The sequence below is a fragment of the Hippocampus zosterae genome, chromosome 8 (genome assembly GCF_025434085.1).
Source record: "Hippocampus zosterae strain Florida chromosome 8, ASM2543408v3, whole genome shotgun sequence".
NCBI lineage: Eukaryota > Metazoa > Chordata > Actinopteri > Syngnathiformes > Syngnathidae > Hippocampus > Hippocampus zosterae.
In genome coordinates, this window is record NC_067458.1 from 15,178,339 (window position 1) to 15,194,608 (window position 16,270).

Below are 16,270 nucleotides of genomic sequence, written 5' to 3' on the forward strand. Positions count from 1 at the left end.
TAAACCGTAGCGCTGCCACTGCAAACAAAAACCACAATAATAAACATATTGTTCACCCTGTAATGCACAAATAATGATAACCTGTCACCTGATAATCTGTCCACTGTAGTAACTGCTTAAATAAGCCCTCTCCAAGACTGCATATTACTTAAGTGTTTTGTTTTTTTTGGGGTGCTAGACCTAACATCAGATATTTACACGGCATGTGTGCAAGTGTTCAATTTCGCACTATCCTCCATCAATGAATAGGCCAGAGGTCCATGACTCCATGATTAGGTTGGATGAAAGACAGCTTCATAGAGAATAAGATATGAAGGGAGGCCATTAGTCAGCGGCCTTCAGAGCAGAGGAAGGAGGAGGATATGACTTAATGGACGTGCTTGGTACCTAGTAGCCTGTCTCAATGTCTTCCTCCCTGCCAGGGGTTCGACATCGGAGAAATTAATGCATAATATTAGAAATAGCTCTGAATATGATGCGGTACAGTTCAACCAAAAATGGATATCATGCAACCCTTATGAGGATAAGCGTTACAGAAAGGATGAATAATGGGTGCCACACCAAAATGCCCAACAACTTTGCCAATGTGGTCTCACGAGCTGTAACAATTTTTTTTTGCAATAATAATAGCTCACTGTATCTACAATATCATAGGTACCTGCGGCTGAAAAAGCAAAGTGTGGAGAGTCTCTGTTGTCAACAAACGGAGCCATCAGCCTTGAAAATGTCCAAGACTCGCCCGCGACCGAGTGTATTTTAGTGCATCCCGTCAGTTGGTGTATGGTGGGCCTAAATTTCCACTGATTACATACATTTTTTCTTTCAATCAGTCGATTTCCCTTAGACAGCATCAACCTAAACGTTATCATCTTTGTAAAGGCAGAATTTGCAGGTGTATCTAATGTAATGGAAAACGGATACATAAACGGAAAATAAAGCGGGAAATCACATTTGTTTAAAAGAGGAAGCGCTGGACTTGGCTGGAAAAAAAAATCTATAAACTGACATCTGAGTGGAAGAGGGGGAAAAAGAGGATGCTTTGAGATGAGCGAAGCGCACCAGAATGTCTGATGGACTATCTGAACACAAAGCGCAGAAGAGAAGCTTTTACGGTCTTTAAGCATGAACTCCTTTGCGATTGGCCTTGTCGATGAGAATACTGCAATTGCAGGCTGATTACGAGCTCGAAAGTGACTTGATTTTTAATGTACCACAAACCGTCCCATTTTCATCCTGTCAATGTTGTTTTGTTTTTTCTTTCCAGTCATCTGTCTTTTTGTTTCTCTAACCTGCGCGGCCCTCACATTGAACACAGAGATCAACATCTTGTTTACCCATGGATGCCTTTGACAAAGCTTTTCCATTTCTATAATGTACAGCTGGCGGCACTGGCAGCCAAACGAAGGCCAACTTCTGGCAGTTATATGCTCAAGGTCACCTTTGCTTCCTACACACACACACACACACACACACACACATCAGTACAAATCCTGTGTGCTTTTATTCTTCCTTGAGGCCAACATGGCTGCTTGAGATGATAGACTCTCGCTTCTTCTTAGCAAATGGTTGCAGTGTATGACCCTTATAGTGTGCGCGTGCTTGTGTGTGCGTGTTACCTCTGTGTGTGGCATAGAGTGCGGCGAATGTGACCACAAAGAAGGTGGTGGAATATTTGCCAGCATTCACCAGGTGGGGGAAGGCCCTCTTAGTGTCTCGATAACGCCTGAGGCATTGGATGAAACGCAGCCAGGCGGGCAGACACTGGATGATGGCGCGCAGGCCGTACGAGTAGCTGTGGCACACGTAGCTACTCAAGTCTGCAAGGGAAACGCATGAGTTGAGCCACTTCGCTTCGCCATTTGATTGACAGCCTCCAATATTATAAGGGATGTTCGATACCACTTTTTCCAGACCGTTTCCAGTGTGACTCAACTTTTGAGTCCTCATTGACACCAATACCAAGTAACTGATACCACGAGCAGTTCAAAACAACAACATAAATACTATAATTTATATTGATAATTTTAAAGAAACACCTTCCATTTATTTCTGATAAAGGTTTGGCTGATAGCAAATTAACCCCCAAATTTTTTTTTACCACTATACTATACTATAGATTTTTCTGTCTAACTAAAAATAAAACCGAATTATGCACTGTTTAAAAACGAAATGGCTTTGCCTGAATACAGTCCGTTTTGCTTAATGCTAACAAACAATGTGAAACACCATAGGCGGGCTAACGAATAGCATTGCTGTTGCAGTGTTATAATCCTTTAAGCAACATATTTGACATAAACGGTGGAGCAACACATGCGGGAAGAAAATATAACAATGCTCTTAGGCATATATTCTTCATCCTCTGTGAAGAACAACTGATATTACAGTGTCTTAATGAGGAATATTGACCAGTTTCTTGTGTATCTGCATATAAAAATACAAATAAAATGGTTTATTTACATTATATTTAATTCTGTTTTTTTAAAATCAAGTATAAAGAGAGTGTGATTTTTCTCATCAAAAACATTTTTTGGGAGAGGCTGGAACGGATTAACGTCTTTTCAATTCATTTCAATGGGGAAAGATAATTTGAAATAAAAGTATTTTAAGTTACCACTGTACTAAATAAGATAAGTGCTTAAAAATAATTGTCATGTAATTTTATTTTTTTCAAATACCTTTTAAATTAAAAGTTATTGTCACCTTTTCTGAAAGATGAGCATGATTATTGTACAGTAAGGAACTTTTGAAGAAGCCGTTACACTTTAGGGATGAATTGCCTTAAGGTGTGGATAGATGTAGCTTTTTCAGAACAGGAGATGGGACTGCTTTGGAATCATCTTATATTTACACAACAGACAGCTCAAACACAACCCGCAACCACCGGTACCATGTGACAAAGAACCCATCAACAGGATTGAGATGTAATCAGGTTAGACAAAGGAAGAATGAACGAGGCACCGTTTATTTTGGGCAACAGGCCCTTGCTGTTGCCCCACTGCAGCTCAAAGATGTAGAAGCAGATGAGATACTCCAGGTCCATCAAGACCACCACCAGCGAGTTGAGCTGATCGGCCAGCCAGAAGTCGGCAAACTCCACTCGGTGAAACGGTGCCGTAAACACTCGGAACTGGAAACACACATGAGAACGGCAAAGATGTCAGTCACAGCTTCAGATCGTCATGTGAGAAACACCCATGAGACACTTGATTAGGTACACGTTCACCATTCAACGGGATCCAAATGCAAGAACTGGATAGAAATAATTAATAATGCCCTTGTAAAGATGATAATGGTAATTTTGTTGGAGCCAGAGAGGTATTTAACAACAGATTTATGATTTGAGTTGTGATGCAATGCTGTAGGACGATGCTGCATGAGGAGCTCAATTGCTCCGTTGAGCTACTTAGGAGATATATAATTGTCATCCCATTGCGGGGAAGTTAAACAGCAATTTGGGACCGTCGACAATGAATCGGCGCATAATTGTTTGCCGTTAAGAGTGCGCTAAGCAGTTAACAACCACACGTAATGGTTTGCAGCACGCACATGGCAAAATGCCTCATTAGCACGCCACGGGACGTGCTAAATGAGGATGAATTTGTGTCAGTTGGACGGCATTTGATTGCTGTGCAAGTTTCAAGTTACTGTGCCATCCCAAGTTTTAAAAACAAATACTACGCAAGAGAGAGAGATACATCTCATTCCAACACAAAAGGGGTGAGTTTGATCAAACAAAACCCCCAAATAAGCAGAGCACAAATTTTCTTTCCTGTAATTCAGCAATATTTTCTACTTCCGATTCTTACTTCTCACTTCATTCGCGTTCTCAAACTTTCCATTCCAGAAACCTGAAGGGCAAAACTGTGTTTAAAACCCCCCTAAACATTTTGGTCTTCATCACTTTTCCACTTCTCGCCAACCAGTGCAGGCAGTTCGAGTGAATCGCAATTTAGCGCATGCGATTTCGAGTGTGAGCAAATCAGGCCCTAAGCGCTCAAGTAAAGATTGTGTTTTGGTGATAAACTGTTCATTAGGTATTAACCCTTTGAGGGACAGCGGTCACACCAGTGGACAGTTTATCATGTTATCATGTTACAGGGTGCGTGACAAGATTAAATGACGGCGTCCATTTATCATTAAGTAAAAATGTAATATGGCGAATAGGATAGTAGTACAGTAGTTGGCATTCCTATTTATATTCGTGAAGATGAGCAGATTTGGGGCTTTTTTCCAGAAATTAAATAATCTGTAGGTCATTACATTTTAAGGGTAATGTAAAGTGAGTTTTAAATGATATGAACGTGTTTTTGGGTAATTGAGTGTATGTGTATGGGTTAAATTAGTGACATGGGCAATTATCTGTGTGTTTGTGTGTGTTTGTTTGTGTGTGTGTGTGTGTGTGTGTGTAGGGGGGCTCATTATTTGCAAATTTTGTCATATGGGCGTGGTCCCGGATCCTTGCTAATTGCAAAGCGTTAACTGTATTGTTATCATGTGTTTCGACAACACCGAAATAATTACAACCCAGATTGCTCAATTAACAACGAGGAACTTTTTGTACTGGATCCAAATTGTTTTTCAATCATGTGGACGACTGTTGTGTCCAGGTGGTGAGTGTATTTGCCACCCGACTTTAACCCGAGGCGAATTTTGGAAAAGCTTTTGTAAAAATGCTTCAACCCTCCGTTCGTTTCCTGCCTCAGGCTACATGTGACATTTAGTTGCGAAAATGTACTTTACACCCTCAAATCTAGCATGCACACAATCGACATACACCATTGACGCGGGCTTGCACGGACACAGTGAAAATGTCAAAGAATACATCAGCGATATACCCTGTCAATCACAGTCTGTATTGATCGAGCCAATCCGCTGTGTGTGCGCCTCTCAAGGCTGCAAGGCTGCCAGCAGTTCATTGCCTTAGCAAACAATAATAATCTAGCAGCAGTTTGTCTCCTGATGAAATATTTGTCCTTTGCCTCGTCTTGTCAGACAGGTTCACACTTGGCTTCGATGAACACACTCTAATGATTTTTGTTGTGATCACGTGACTCTTAATAATACGCCATCGCAAGCATGTGACGGACATTATGGAATTCAAGTCTTCTAATCGCATGTGCCTTAGTATGATCATGCAGAAGAAATTGAGATTGCAGATGATTAGCTCGCTATAACCACGTCGGCAGAGCGCGGGGAGACTTGCAGCAAAGGGCAAGCATATGAGGAAGGGTGAAGGGGGCTCCTGCTGGGGGAGAAGCTGGGGGGGGGGCAGGGGGGGAGAAGAGGAGCTCACAGCATACTGATGGATCTATGCCGGTAATGATTGCACAGTCACAGCGTTCACCTCCCCTGGGATGAGAATACATTCTATTATACCCCAACACACAGACACACGTAGACACACTCTTGCGCACACAGATAAAACATACACATGAGCACACGGTGGCCATTTAGCGCAGCTCAGACAAAGAGCAAAGCAAAGCAGGGCGGGTTTTGTTGGAATAAGCCTTGAGATACAATCGGAATTGGACACAGTACTCATCTTTGTGTCACATATGCGCACACACGCACACACGCACATGCACATGAAGGTACACGCACACGCACACTAGAACAGTGGCGATCACACAAGACAAGAAAATCTAAAGAAAATGCGCATCCCGAAAGTTCTTTTTTAAAGCGGAACCAACTTTGGCGACAAGTGGAATGTCATCCATTCAACCTTTACCAAGGCCAACAAATCTTAATATGAACCAACGTCAAATTTTCCAAAATCATAGACAGCCACATCGACTTACGCCTGACTTTTGTTGTTAAAATTGAACACAGAGAAATTCAGGACAATTCAGAAAATAAATCTATTCATGTTGGCAAAAGGGAAAATTAATCTGCCGTTATTTGCGTCTGTATATGCATTTCTAATTATGTTAAGTGAAGTGGTATTCAATGCATGAATGGCTGAAAACCGAGTGCTATAAATGTAAATACACAATAAAAATGAGATTATTTGATGTTTAGAAAAAATCTGAAGCATTAATCTGATGGCCAATTCTAATATTTGTTTCATGGAATTCCATTGATTTATCCCCATCAGTTTATTTTTCTCTTCGTTTTGTTGCATTTATCTGAGTTGCACTTCTTTTAATCGTGTTTGCAAATGTTAGATTTTCTTTGACCAATCATATTCCAAATTATGTACGACAATATCAATTTAATCTGCCTGGGGCCTTCAGAATCAATAGTCCTGGTTGGTGTAATTTGAACCATACTAGCAATATTTCTTTAATCAATCAAATTTCAAATTCGTCCTCACGGGGGCCGTCAACATTTTTCAATCATCGGATTTGCTTCAAAATGCCTCCTCAAAAGTAAACCAATTCGAGGAGTCAAACCATCCGGATCAAAATTCAAATGAGTCGTTTCTTTGTCAAATGAAGGTTGAAGGTGTACTGACCAACAGCTTGAGCAGCCAGAAGCGCGACTTGTAGTAGCATGTCTTGAAGGGGTTGATGAGGAAGAGCAGCATGAAGCCGTAGAGGACCAGAGGGTTGATTTGCATGGAGAAGTAGAGGTACTCTGAGTACAGACACGACAGGATGCTGAGACACCATAACACGCCGAGGAACCCAGCGATCTGCAAAACAGAAAAGGAACAACGTTGAACACACAATAATTATGTGCCATCATAACGCTCTTATCTCGGCATGTCGCATTCTAACCTCAAAGAGGTGCTGGTGTGAGAGGTTGTTGCGAGGATTGATCTCAAAGATGAGCACGTGGTTGACTCCCGCCTGTCTCCAACCGTAGGTGTTAATGCCCAGCAGGAACAGGAACTGGATCAAAAGAAACCCGCCCCGGTAGATCCGCACCAGAGGCCATACGTTCTCATAGCTGATGAACACTGCGCCTGGAAAACATTCAAAACAACAAGTTGAGGAGAGGCAATTGGACATTCAACAACTATGTCAGAAAATGGAGGGTGTGTGAGAGTTACCTGTTAGGACAAAGGCGATGGCGAGGATGATGAAGATGCCACAGAAAAGACCCACACGAAAGGTCGTCCAGGCCAAAGCAGGCTGAAGCGAAACGGGTGGACATTAGTATCCCCCCCCAACAACAACAACAAAAAAAAGATGACTGCGGTTCCCATTAAGTATCTGTCCATTTTGTTTCGTTTACAAATAGGTTATCTTTATTTATTTTCAACATTTCAAGTAGGGCAGTATTCAAATTAAATTGTCATCCTGTTATCGTTCCAATATATTAGGATTTTTAATTTACTCTTTTACAAAAATATAGAAAACAGGGGCATTATTACAGAGATTTGAAAATACATAAAATGAGTGTACTGTATATTACGGATACTGTGTATGTATGTGCTGAATTATTTCTTCCCAGCTCCCAAAATGTGTCCGTCACGCCACTCTTCTTCCTACCCCTTGTTCTCCCTTTTTCATAGACAAAATCGCCGCCTGGTGACCCGTCAGTCATCCCGCTCCTAATATTTTGAATACTGTATATTTATTGTGTTATAAAAGATTAAAAAGTCTTTCCAGGCCAATCTAACATGACTTGCAGTGCGCTTTAAGAATGACACAGTTGTTCAAAGTGCTTTAAAGTATAAAACAAACTAAGAAAATAAAACAGCAAAGGAAACGACACACATCAGCAGCTAAATTAACAAAGATAAGACAACCTTCAAAGAAAGAAGAATGGAATGAAACAAAACAATCACAACAAAACAATTTAAAAAAGGTTTAAAAACAGGAAATGAATCCGCTTGTTTAAGGTGCACTGCTGAGGTAGCGAGAGTTACTTTTTGTTCTTTGACTTTCTTCCTTTCACAATTTTGCTGCTGTACATTGGGAATTTCTCCATTGTGAGACGAATAAAGGTTTTCTTATTCTTATTTCCCTTCGCAAGCACAATTACGATTTTCTAATCATAAACGCAAATTGTCGAAAAGGTCTTGCTCGTGTGATTGTGCTGCAATTCTGACCTGAGCGGCCCCCAGCGGAGGAACGCGTAACCTTTTCATCGCCCGCTGACGATCTCCTCCCTCCAGCTCTGTGGTCACCAACGTCTGGATGCACAAACACGAATCAAAGCCTCCAAGCACGTTTATGCACGTCAGACCGCGCGTATGTTGCGCACCTCGGTCTCCGTGATGAGTTGCGTGATCTTCTTGCAAGTGTAGAAGGGCGCCACTTCCACGTGAGCCACACGCCAGTCGGCCCCGCGGCACGTATCCAGAATCTTGTCATGTTTCTTCAGGATCTTACGGAAACCGGTGAAATTCAAATTCTGGGGACACCAAAAGAGGCACTGTTGAAATCAAATCCCAATCCACTGCAGTTTTGATTTTGGATTTGATTGGATATTGAATATACTGTATAATGCCAGTATTATTCTCTTCCAGGAGGCGGTAGCATTGTCAGTGTTCATTATTTTTTCTTTCTTGTTGGCATATTTATTATTATTTAATGTTTGAGAACATTCTCACAAAGACAATAAAAGTGAATATAAAATACAGTATTTTAAAAGAGAATATTATTTATCAAGTGGGAAAAAAAATCCAAACCTGTTTACCCGTATAAAAAAGTAATTGGCCCGTGAAGCGTTTGCCACTCTTGGCAGCAGGAACTGAAATTAAAAGAGTTTGCAATTTCTGGAGATGAGTCTTTTACAAGAGCGTGGAGGAAATTTGGCCCACTCTGTGTAGAATTGTTTTCACTTGCATTTAAATCCGGACATTGATGATGCAATGCCGATTTTTTTCTTTGTTTGTTTGTTGAGCCATTTATTGCTGGCATGTTCTGAATCATTGTCCGGCTGTATAATCCAAAAGCTGAAAAGCACAAACTGATGGCCAGACATTCGCCTGTGGAAATGTAATTCAGTGTTTTCAATGGTCCATTCCTCAGCAAATCGTCCAGGGTCTGAAGAGATAAAGCAGCCCCAGAACATGAAATTGCCACCACGTTTGACGATTGGGATGTTTTTTTTGTTTGTTTGTTTGTTTGGATTTTTTAAAAAAACAAATGCTGTCATTTTTAACACACCTCCCGAAAAGTTAATCTGAACTGCATTTTTTTTTCTTGAGTTGATCAAGAAATAGTGAGATACTGATACCTGGTAGTTCTGCAGCAGGATGAGGCTCAGGTAGAACTCACTAAAGGCAAGCTTCAGATCCTTGATGTTGTGGTGCTTGCAGCGCTCTTCCTGCGACAGGTGGAACACGGTCTTTCGTCTGCGCAGCCCGGGCGGAGCGTTGCTTTCGCGCTGGGCATCCAGAGAAGATTGTAGCTCATTCTGCAAGGTGGCAAAGCGTCTCTGGGCTTCCGCAAGCTTTTCTGCAAAGAGGAAAGACAAATCGAGGGTTTAGGGCTTCAGTTTCTATCCAATTTCAACCACTTATCTTGTACAGGAAAAGCTTTCAAAGTTCAGGCTGGAGTGTATTCAAAATGTTTTTGGTGGAGAAGTGGTGTATACCCTGGACAGGTTGCCAGTCAACCACAGATGGGGCAACAGTAATGGATGGCTTTTTTTCATATAAAATAATGATTCAGGTTGACACCAGTGATCTTGATGAATGAAAAACTCCTGCTTTTAAGATAAAGTAACGAACAAAACAAGCAAAAAATAATAATTATACATCCTGTCTGCATTTAGCCTATTTGTTCCAGGAAGCCTGAGTATGGAGACTCTAAGTCTACTCTGAACTGACATGTGAGAAGAATCATTATGTGGGTCAGAGATAGGTTACCACACACAGACGGAAAGATAAACGAGGTGAATGAACTACTCAATCCTAATGTAAATCCTCCTATTGGACTTAAATGACCACATTTGCATGCCCCCTTTCCTCGTCCTAAGTTAAGACTCTGCTAATAAGATGCTTTATTCTGCTGCAACTGTTTCAACGTCGATATATTTGTTGAGTATATATATTTGATTGTATACTTTTAATTGTCCTATACAGTGGCATTGTGTGGATTGAAAGGCACCTTAGAAATGAAATGTATTATAATAACAATAATAATAAATAATATGAAATTGGTGATTTTATTTGATGTTATGGATTTGGCTGGATTTAATGTTTCAAGTAATAATATCGAATTTTTTTTGAGTGTGTGTTTGTTTTCAAATGGCACAACTAACTAAGGGAAACGATTGCCGAGGTTACTCTAATCTAATTGAATGGGGAAAGAGTCAGCCCAGGGCAGCTCAATAGTATGTAACATTTAACCCTTTCAGGGGCAGCTTATTATGTTATCAGGTTACAGGCTGCATGAAAGGGTTAATATTTGTATCTTTTATGTCTGATTGTTTTCTTCTATGCTGGCACTACCCGCTTTTGAAACGCTAGAAGCATACGTTAACATAGAAAAAAAACACAAACAAAAACAAAAAAATTGGATACAGTTTGTATATTGCCACTCCCATGTGAGGTTTGCTGTCAAAAAAAACAATACGTTTTGCAACGAAAACAAACACATAAAGCTTTGCCTTTGGTAAATCAGTTTAGCTTGAATGCTAACAAACAACGCAATGAGCAATTGACGGGCTAATGAATAGCATGTGTGGCGCAGAGCTAAGCAAGTGGGCATTTGAACACGTAGGCAGGCAATCTAACAATATTCACAGGCATACATTCTTGATCCTTTGTGAGGACTAATATTACAGCAGCTCTGTGAGTCAGTCTTGACACTTTTTTTGGTGTTTGGCTCCATGTTTGTATTAAAGTGCCTCTTGGTGGTCAAGGCGCACACACCTGTTGGAGCAGCACAATGTCCATTGAACTGAAGCAAATACTGCTTCTAAAACTCTTTTGATTTTTGACTTTCTATATGAATTGTGATTGTGTGAGGTACATGCTGGCCTTGTGCATTATCTGGTGAGGCTCTACATATCACGTTACCTGGCTTATACTCTACTTGGACAGTAATATTATGGGATGTGCTTACTCAGCACCAGCATGCGACGGTTGTAAGAGGCGTGAGAAAGTCATGACCTTGATGCTGTGATGTGCTGTGGGAAAAGTGGAATTCACAACAGCTGACCAGGCAGGTTAATGAACCTAAACACCCAATAGGAGGTAGGTTCTCTTTCCATTGTGGAAATTTCTCATGGAAATTTATAATGGGGGGGGGGGGGGGGGCTCAAAACAGACATGATGAGTTTAGGGGATTTCCTTAGCAGCATTTTCAGCCAGGTGTGTTACTGCACAGACCTGGATTTGAGCGCAGTACAGCACAAAAGCTTAAGGGAGGTCATAACCCCTTTCACAGAGTGCTTTGCAGAGGCGAGAATGTTATGTGAAGTCAGCACACAATTTATCTCCATGGCTCCACTGCTGAGACTCGCAGCCACCTAACTGGCACCAGATTAAGTAGGCCAGCTGGCTTTTCAATGTATCCCTTCTTTTTGGATGCGGAGAGATGCATCTTAAGGTTTCAGGATTAATGAGTAACAGTAAAAAAGTTGGCATCATACGAAGAGATATCGAATGTAAGATGGATATCCACATTCGGTTAACGTGTATAATGAGATCCAATACAAGAGGTGTATCGTTTGAAGTGAAGAGTATTCAATCAAAGCTCCAGCCGTACAATAAAGCAAGACGTCAGCTGTCAAAATAAATATGTCCTTCGAGAAAAATAGAAGCATGCTTAGTAAGTACTTTGGGAACTCAATCTCTGCTTAATATATTCTCCGGTGACCTTACAGATGTATTCACCCACCCGTGAATAATCTCCCTGCTTAAGATGTGGAACCTGATGGCCAATCAACCTTGTCCTATTGTTGACCTGAAAGATCTGCAGTGCCTAAAAAGACCTCTAGAGGGAGCACCACGTCTCCTCCATCTGAGTTCAAGTTCATTTCCAAAAGTCCAGCTACCAGAATATATTTCAGCCTGTCTCACATTACACTGTGGGTGCATTCTCCCGTGCCCACTTGAAATACTCACTGGTCCGGATTTGCTCATCAGAATATGCAACCTTGCTATGGTTCAACTCTTTACATAGCGTGGTGAGCTAATTAATTTGTCTAGCAGGGTGGGTACATGTCTTGTGAATCCCTGGAGGTAACTATAATCAAATTTCGAATGTGTGTTATCACAATATTGTTGTGTGATCATACACAAATGAAACACTGATGTGTGTTAAATTGGACTGAGTGACAAATGCAATTGGGGCCTGGGGTATTTATTTACTGAACTGCAGAGGGTATCATGCATTCATTTGAGGTATGGCATTTATTCGGGGAGAGTCTTTCATTTGTACCATCTCTTTTTTACAACAGTAAATCACAAAAAAATCCTCACACTTAAATGTACGAATTCTATTTTTTTTTATGCTCTGAGACCATTTTGATTTTTAAGACAACCGGTGGGCCCAGGCAAACATTTTTTTGAACAGATGATGCAGCCACCGGTGAAAAACAGCACAGCGTTTATTGGAGAAGAGGCCACCATTTGATGAAATAAGAGGCTGGTGATAATTACCTGAATAAAAAGTGTTGATTTTCAACAGCTCCTTCTCACAAGTCTGGAAAAACCTCTCTTCAAATTTCGCATAGTATCTCTTCACGGTGTCCTCATCTGTGACTAGAAGGAAAAGAGAAACAAAAAGAAAAATGTCAGTTTGCTTTGTTCACTGTGACAAAATACAAAATATACACATTGCTAAGAATTTTGGATTCCCAAACAAAAGTGGAATGATGATCTGGTATCACACTTCACACATAACCCCCCCCCCCCCCCCCCCCATTAAGAATGTTGACATAACAATGGTAAAAAAATAACCTTTTTTCTCCTCATGAATTTTATCAACTAATCCCAATCATCTAAAGTGCATTCAAGAGGCACGTAAAACGAAGTCCAGATTGAAAATTACTTTACAGAAGAAGCTTTATACCGGATCACGCCGGATAAAATGGTGGTAGCATTAGATCCGATGCTAATGTCACCTCATAAACAGCGGCTATAATAGAATGACTGCTCGAAACAGAGGCTCTCTATTCTGCAAAATAATAAGAAAGACATACCCCAGGCACTCTGTCAATATCCCTGCGTGCACACATACAACTCACACACCAAGCCTGATGAAAACGTATAAAACATGAAACAACGTCCTGAAAGTCCAACAGTTTTACAAGGCAAAAAAAAAAAAAAGATGAGATCCTGCTTTCAATCCCATAAAATAAACCACACGCCGCAGGAGCAAACACTTCATCGCGGAAGGGTAAATGTAATAGGAAAGGAAAAAGGGAAGTTCACACAGCAGCTGTAGTAGAAATTAATCTTTCGCCTTATTTGAGCGGCATTCTTGGGAGAGAGAGAAAAGCGCGTCTCTAACAACATCATTAGTTTAATGAGAATGCTTGAAAAATACAGCGCTAGCTACACACAAAAGCCGGTGATGCTCTATGAAGGACAAAGTGCTATAAAAACAAGAAGCTGCAGTCTTAACAGAGATGAACCATAATGACGGACACCATATGGATGGGAGAAAAGGGCTGAAACAATTCATCGCCTCCCAACCCCGTCTACTTCGATTCGGCCGTCATCAACTTTCGCCGTCGGTCTTGTTGCACTCACGTGAAGTAGCTGCAACGGGTCAAGACAATTTATACCGGTCACCGTTGTGGGTGACATATCCAAAATGACTACTGGCAAAGAATTACTATAGAGCAGTGGTTCTTAACCTTGTTAGAGGTAAACCCAACCAGTTCATATGCACATTCACCGAAAACTTTGTTTGTGCAAAATAAAAATATTATTTATTTTTTACAAATTCAAGACATTAAAAAAGCACATTTATTAAAAATAGAAAAACACTTCCAGAAAATTTCAAGTCATAAGTACAAATATTTTAAAAATTGTGCACAAAATGAACCAGCCAGTGATGGCCAAGCGGGCGTGTCATAACTAATTGACATGTTGAGTCGGGTATGTCAACCTCCATCGCAGAGGCTCCGTCGAACCACTGAGACAGAATCACCGAACCACTCGGGTTCGATCAAACACAGGTTAAGAACCACTGCTATGGAGGTTAGCTTCCTTTTACACTTGGACAATAGTTTAAAATAAATAAATACAATATTGCTAAATTCATTCATTTTTCAATCCGCTTTATCCTCACAAGCGTCGCGGGGGGTGCTGGAGCCGATCCCAGCTGTCTTCGGGCAGTAGGCGGAGGGACACCCTGAACCGGTTGGCAACCAATCGCAGGGCACACAAAGACGAACAACCATTCGCGCTCACATTCACACCTAGGAACAATTTGGAGTGTTCAATCAGACTCTCATGCATGTTTTTGGAATGTGGGAGGAAACCGGAATACCCGGAGAAAACCCATGCAGGCCCGGGGAAAACATGCAAACTCCACACAAGTCGGCCGGAGCTGGAATTTAACCTGGTACCTCTGCACTGTGAGGTTGACATGTTAACCACTGGACCACCGGGCTGCCCAAGTAGACAAGTAGAGTAGAGCGGTCGTCTCTCAACCATTGTGACTCAGTCGAAGTGTCCTTGAGCAATATACCGAACCGCTAGTTGCTCCTCATGCTGCCTCATCAGTAGCTGAATGAGGAAACAGTGCTCTACAAGCGCTATACAGGTGAACGCCCATTTACCATTTCATAGAGTTGGCAGCAGTCGATTTGATCTAAACTTACTGAACTAAGAGAGAATGTTGGGGTTGATAAGCGCTTCTATTAGATACTTCCTGCGATAATGTCAGTAGGCACGGATTTCACACAAAATCTATTTGCGAGCACATGTGGACGAGATTGTGATATCAGTAGTCACACTTAGGGTATTTGTTTGACTGCATATTCGAAATTAAAAGAAAATATGTTTGTTTGGTCGTGAGATTTTTCTTAATGTCATAGGGGAGCCTTGGCTCGCTAAAGGTTGGGAAGCACTGCCTTAGGTCAACCGTCAGAAGTACTGAATTGATTTCAAAGAAAAGGCCAAGTGGCGTTTGTCCCTGCGGAATAACCCATTGGCCTGACATTTAAGATGGGATACAATATTATTTTATTTTGTTTTTTGGATGAGAGGAGGAGATAGCCAGAATCAGTAAAGCATATTTACTGGAATCATTTTTTGGGGAGGAATTCGTCCATTTCTTGCCTCCTTGCCGCATAAAAACGATCATGAAGTGTGAGTGAAAAAAATCGAAGATGAAAGCTTAGTCTGGATTCTCCTGCTGACCCAGGACACACAGTGCGCACAGGTGTGTGTGTGAGTGCGTGCCATTTCACTTCAGTCCCAAGCTCACGTGACGTGAAAGAACAAAGGCGGCCATCGTCTTTGAAACCGCACACAAGGCCTCGGTTACGGCCTCGCTAGATCATCTTGCTCAGTCGCTGCCTGAGCACGCATGAACATCGCTTCATTACGTCTTCTCAGCTCAGCTCCCGTAAATCCAATGAAAGCCCGATCATCTAAAATTTTCAAATCCATTCGGTGATTAGCCTTGCACGGCGCATCTTTAATTGAATTAACAAGAGCGTTTCGTGTAAATCTCACAGCTTCTATTACGGCTGAACACCGTGGCTCCTTATTAGCGCTCGTCTGGCCAGATGAGAGATTTATTTCAACATCCTACACCGGAGGGAGGCAGACTCTTTGGAGACGACTGCATTTCTTCTGAATCGAATAGGACAAACGGTAATAGGAACCGACAAATGAAAAATGAATCTAATGGCCAGATACGAAGGTGCATCACATTCCATTGGAATATAGTCGAAAAGTGATTCGATCTCTGTCTCTCGGTTGAAAAAAGTCATAAATAGAGATTCATTAAACATTATTTTGCGTGTGTGTATGTGTGGGGAAAAAAACCCACTCGCACTTTATTCTTCAAGCAGACGTCTTTACAATAGCCGCATCTGCATGTTATGGGAATTATGTTGGCATCAATCAAAGCTAAACTAAATCAATAAATCAAAATCGAAAGAAGTAGGAAGCATTTAGCAAAGATTCTTAATTGCATTCAAGGTAAATAATATTCACACAACGGGTTGTGAAATGAAATGCACAGGCAGATTTAGAAGGTCATATTTGAATAAAAGAAACTGAATATGTGCCGACTTTTGAAATTATTTGGACTTTCTTTGAAATCACGCCGGCAAAGCACATTGAATTTTAATCTACATATTGGATTACATTTAGGAATACAGTCAAACCTCGGTTTTCGAACGTCTCTGTTCTCGACCAAATCGGTTTTCGAACAGAACATTCGATATTTTTACACCT

General features: G+C 41.1%; 2 protein-coding genes across 7 annotated transcripts in view; one reads left to right on the top strand and one right to left on the bottom strand.

The window, feature by feature from the left end:
• The window catches only part of LOC127605853 (fizzy-related protein homolog), a 106,097-nt gene that overhangs the window by 79,575 nt on the left and 10,252 nt on the right, over window positions 1-16,270 (top strand). The window lies entirely within an intron of this gene.
• The window catches only part of xpr1a (xenotropic and polytropic retrovirus receptor 1a), a 56,226-nt gene that overhangs the window by 9,476 nt on the left and 30,480 nt on the right, over window positions 1-16,270 (bottom strand). For 2 of the 3 annotated variants that reach the window (XM_052073660.1, XM_052073659.1), the window contains exons 3-11: window positions 12,509-12,610; window positions 9,133-9,353; window positions 8,155-8,304; window positions 8,000-8,083; window positions 6,995-7,076; window positions 6,720-6,907; window positions 6,455-6,634; window positions 2,959-3,127; window positions 1,617-1,817 (exon numbers count right to left, since the gene is read on the bottom strand). In XM_052073660.1, the coding sequence (XP_051929620.1) occupies window positions 1,617-1,817; window positions 2,959-3,127; window positions 6,455-6,634; window positions 6,720-6,907; window positions 6,995-7,076; window positions 8,000-8,083; window positions 8,155-8,304; window positions 9,133-9,353; window positions 12,509-12,610 (1,377 nt within the window). Of the gene's footprint in view, window positions 1-1,616; window positions 1,818-2,958; window positions 3,128-6,454; window positions 6,635-6,719; window positions 6,908-6,994; window positions 7,077-7,999; window positions 8,084-8,154; window positions 8,305-9,132; window positions 9,354-12,508; window positions 12,611-13,095; window positions 13,241-16,270 lie in introns of those variants that run through there. The other variant, XM_052073661.1, reaches the window with a different exon arrangement.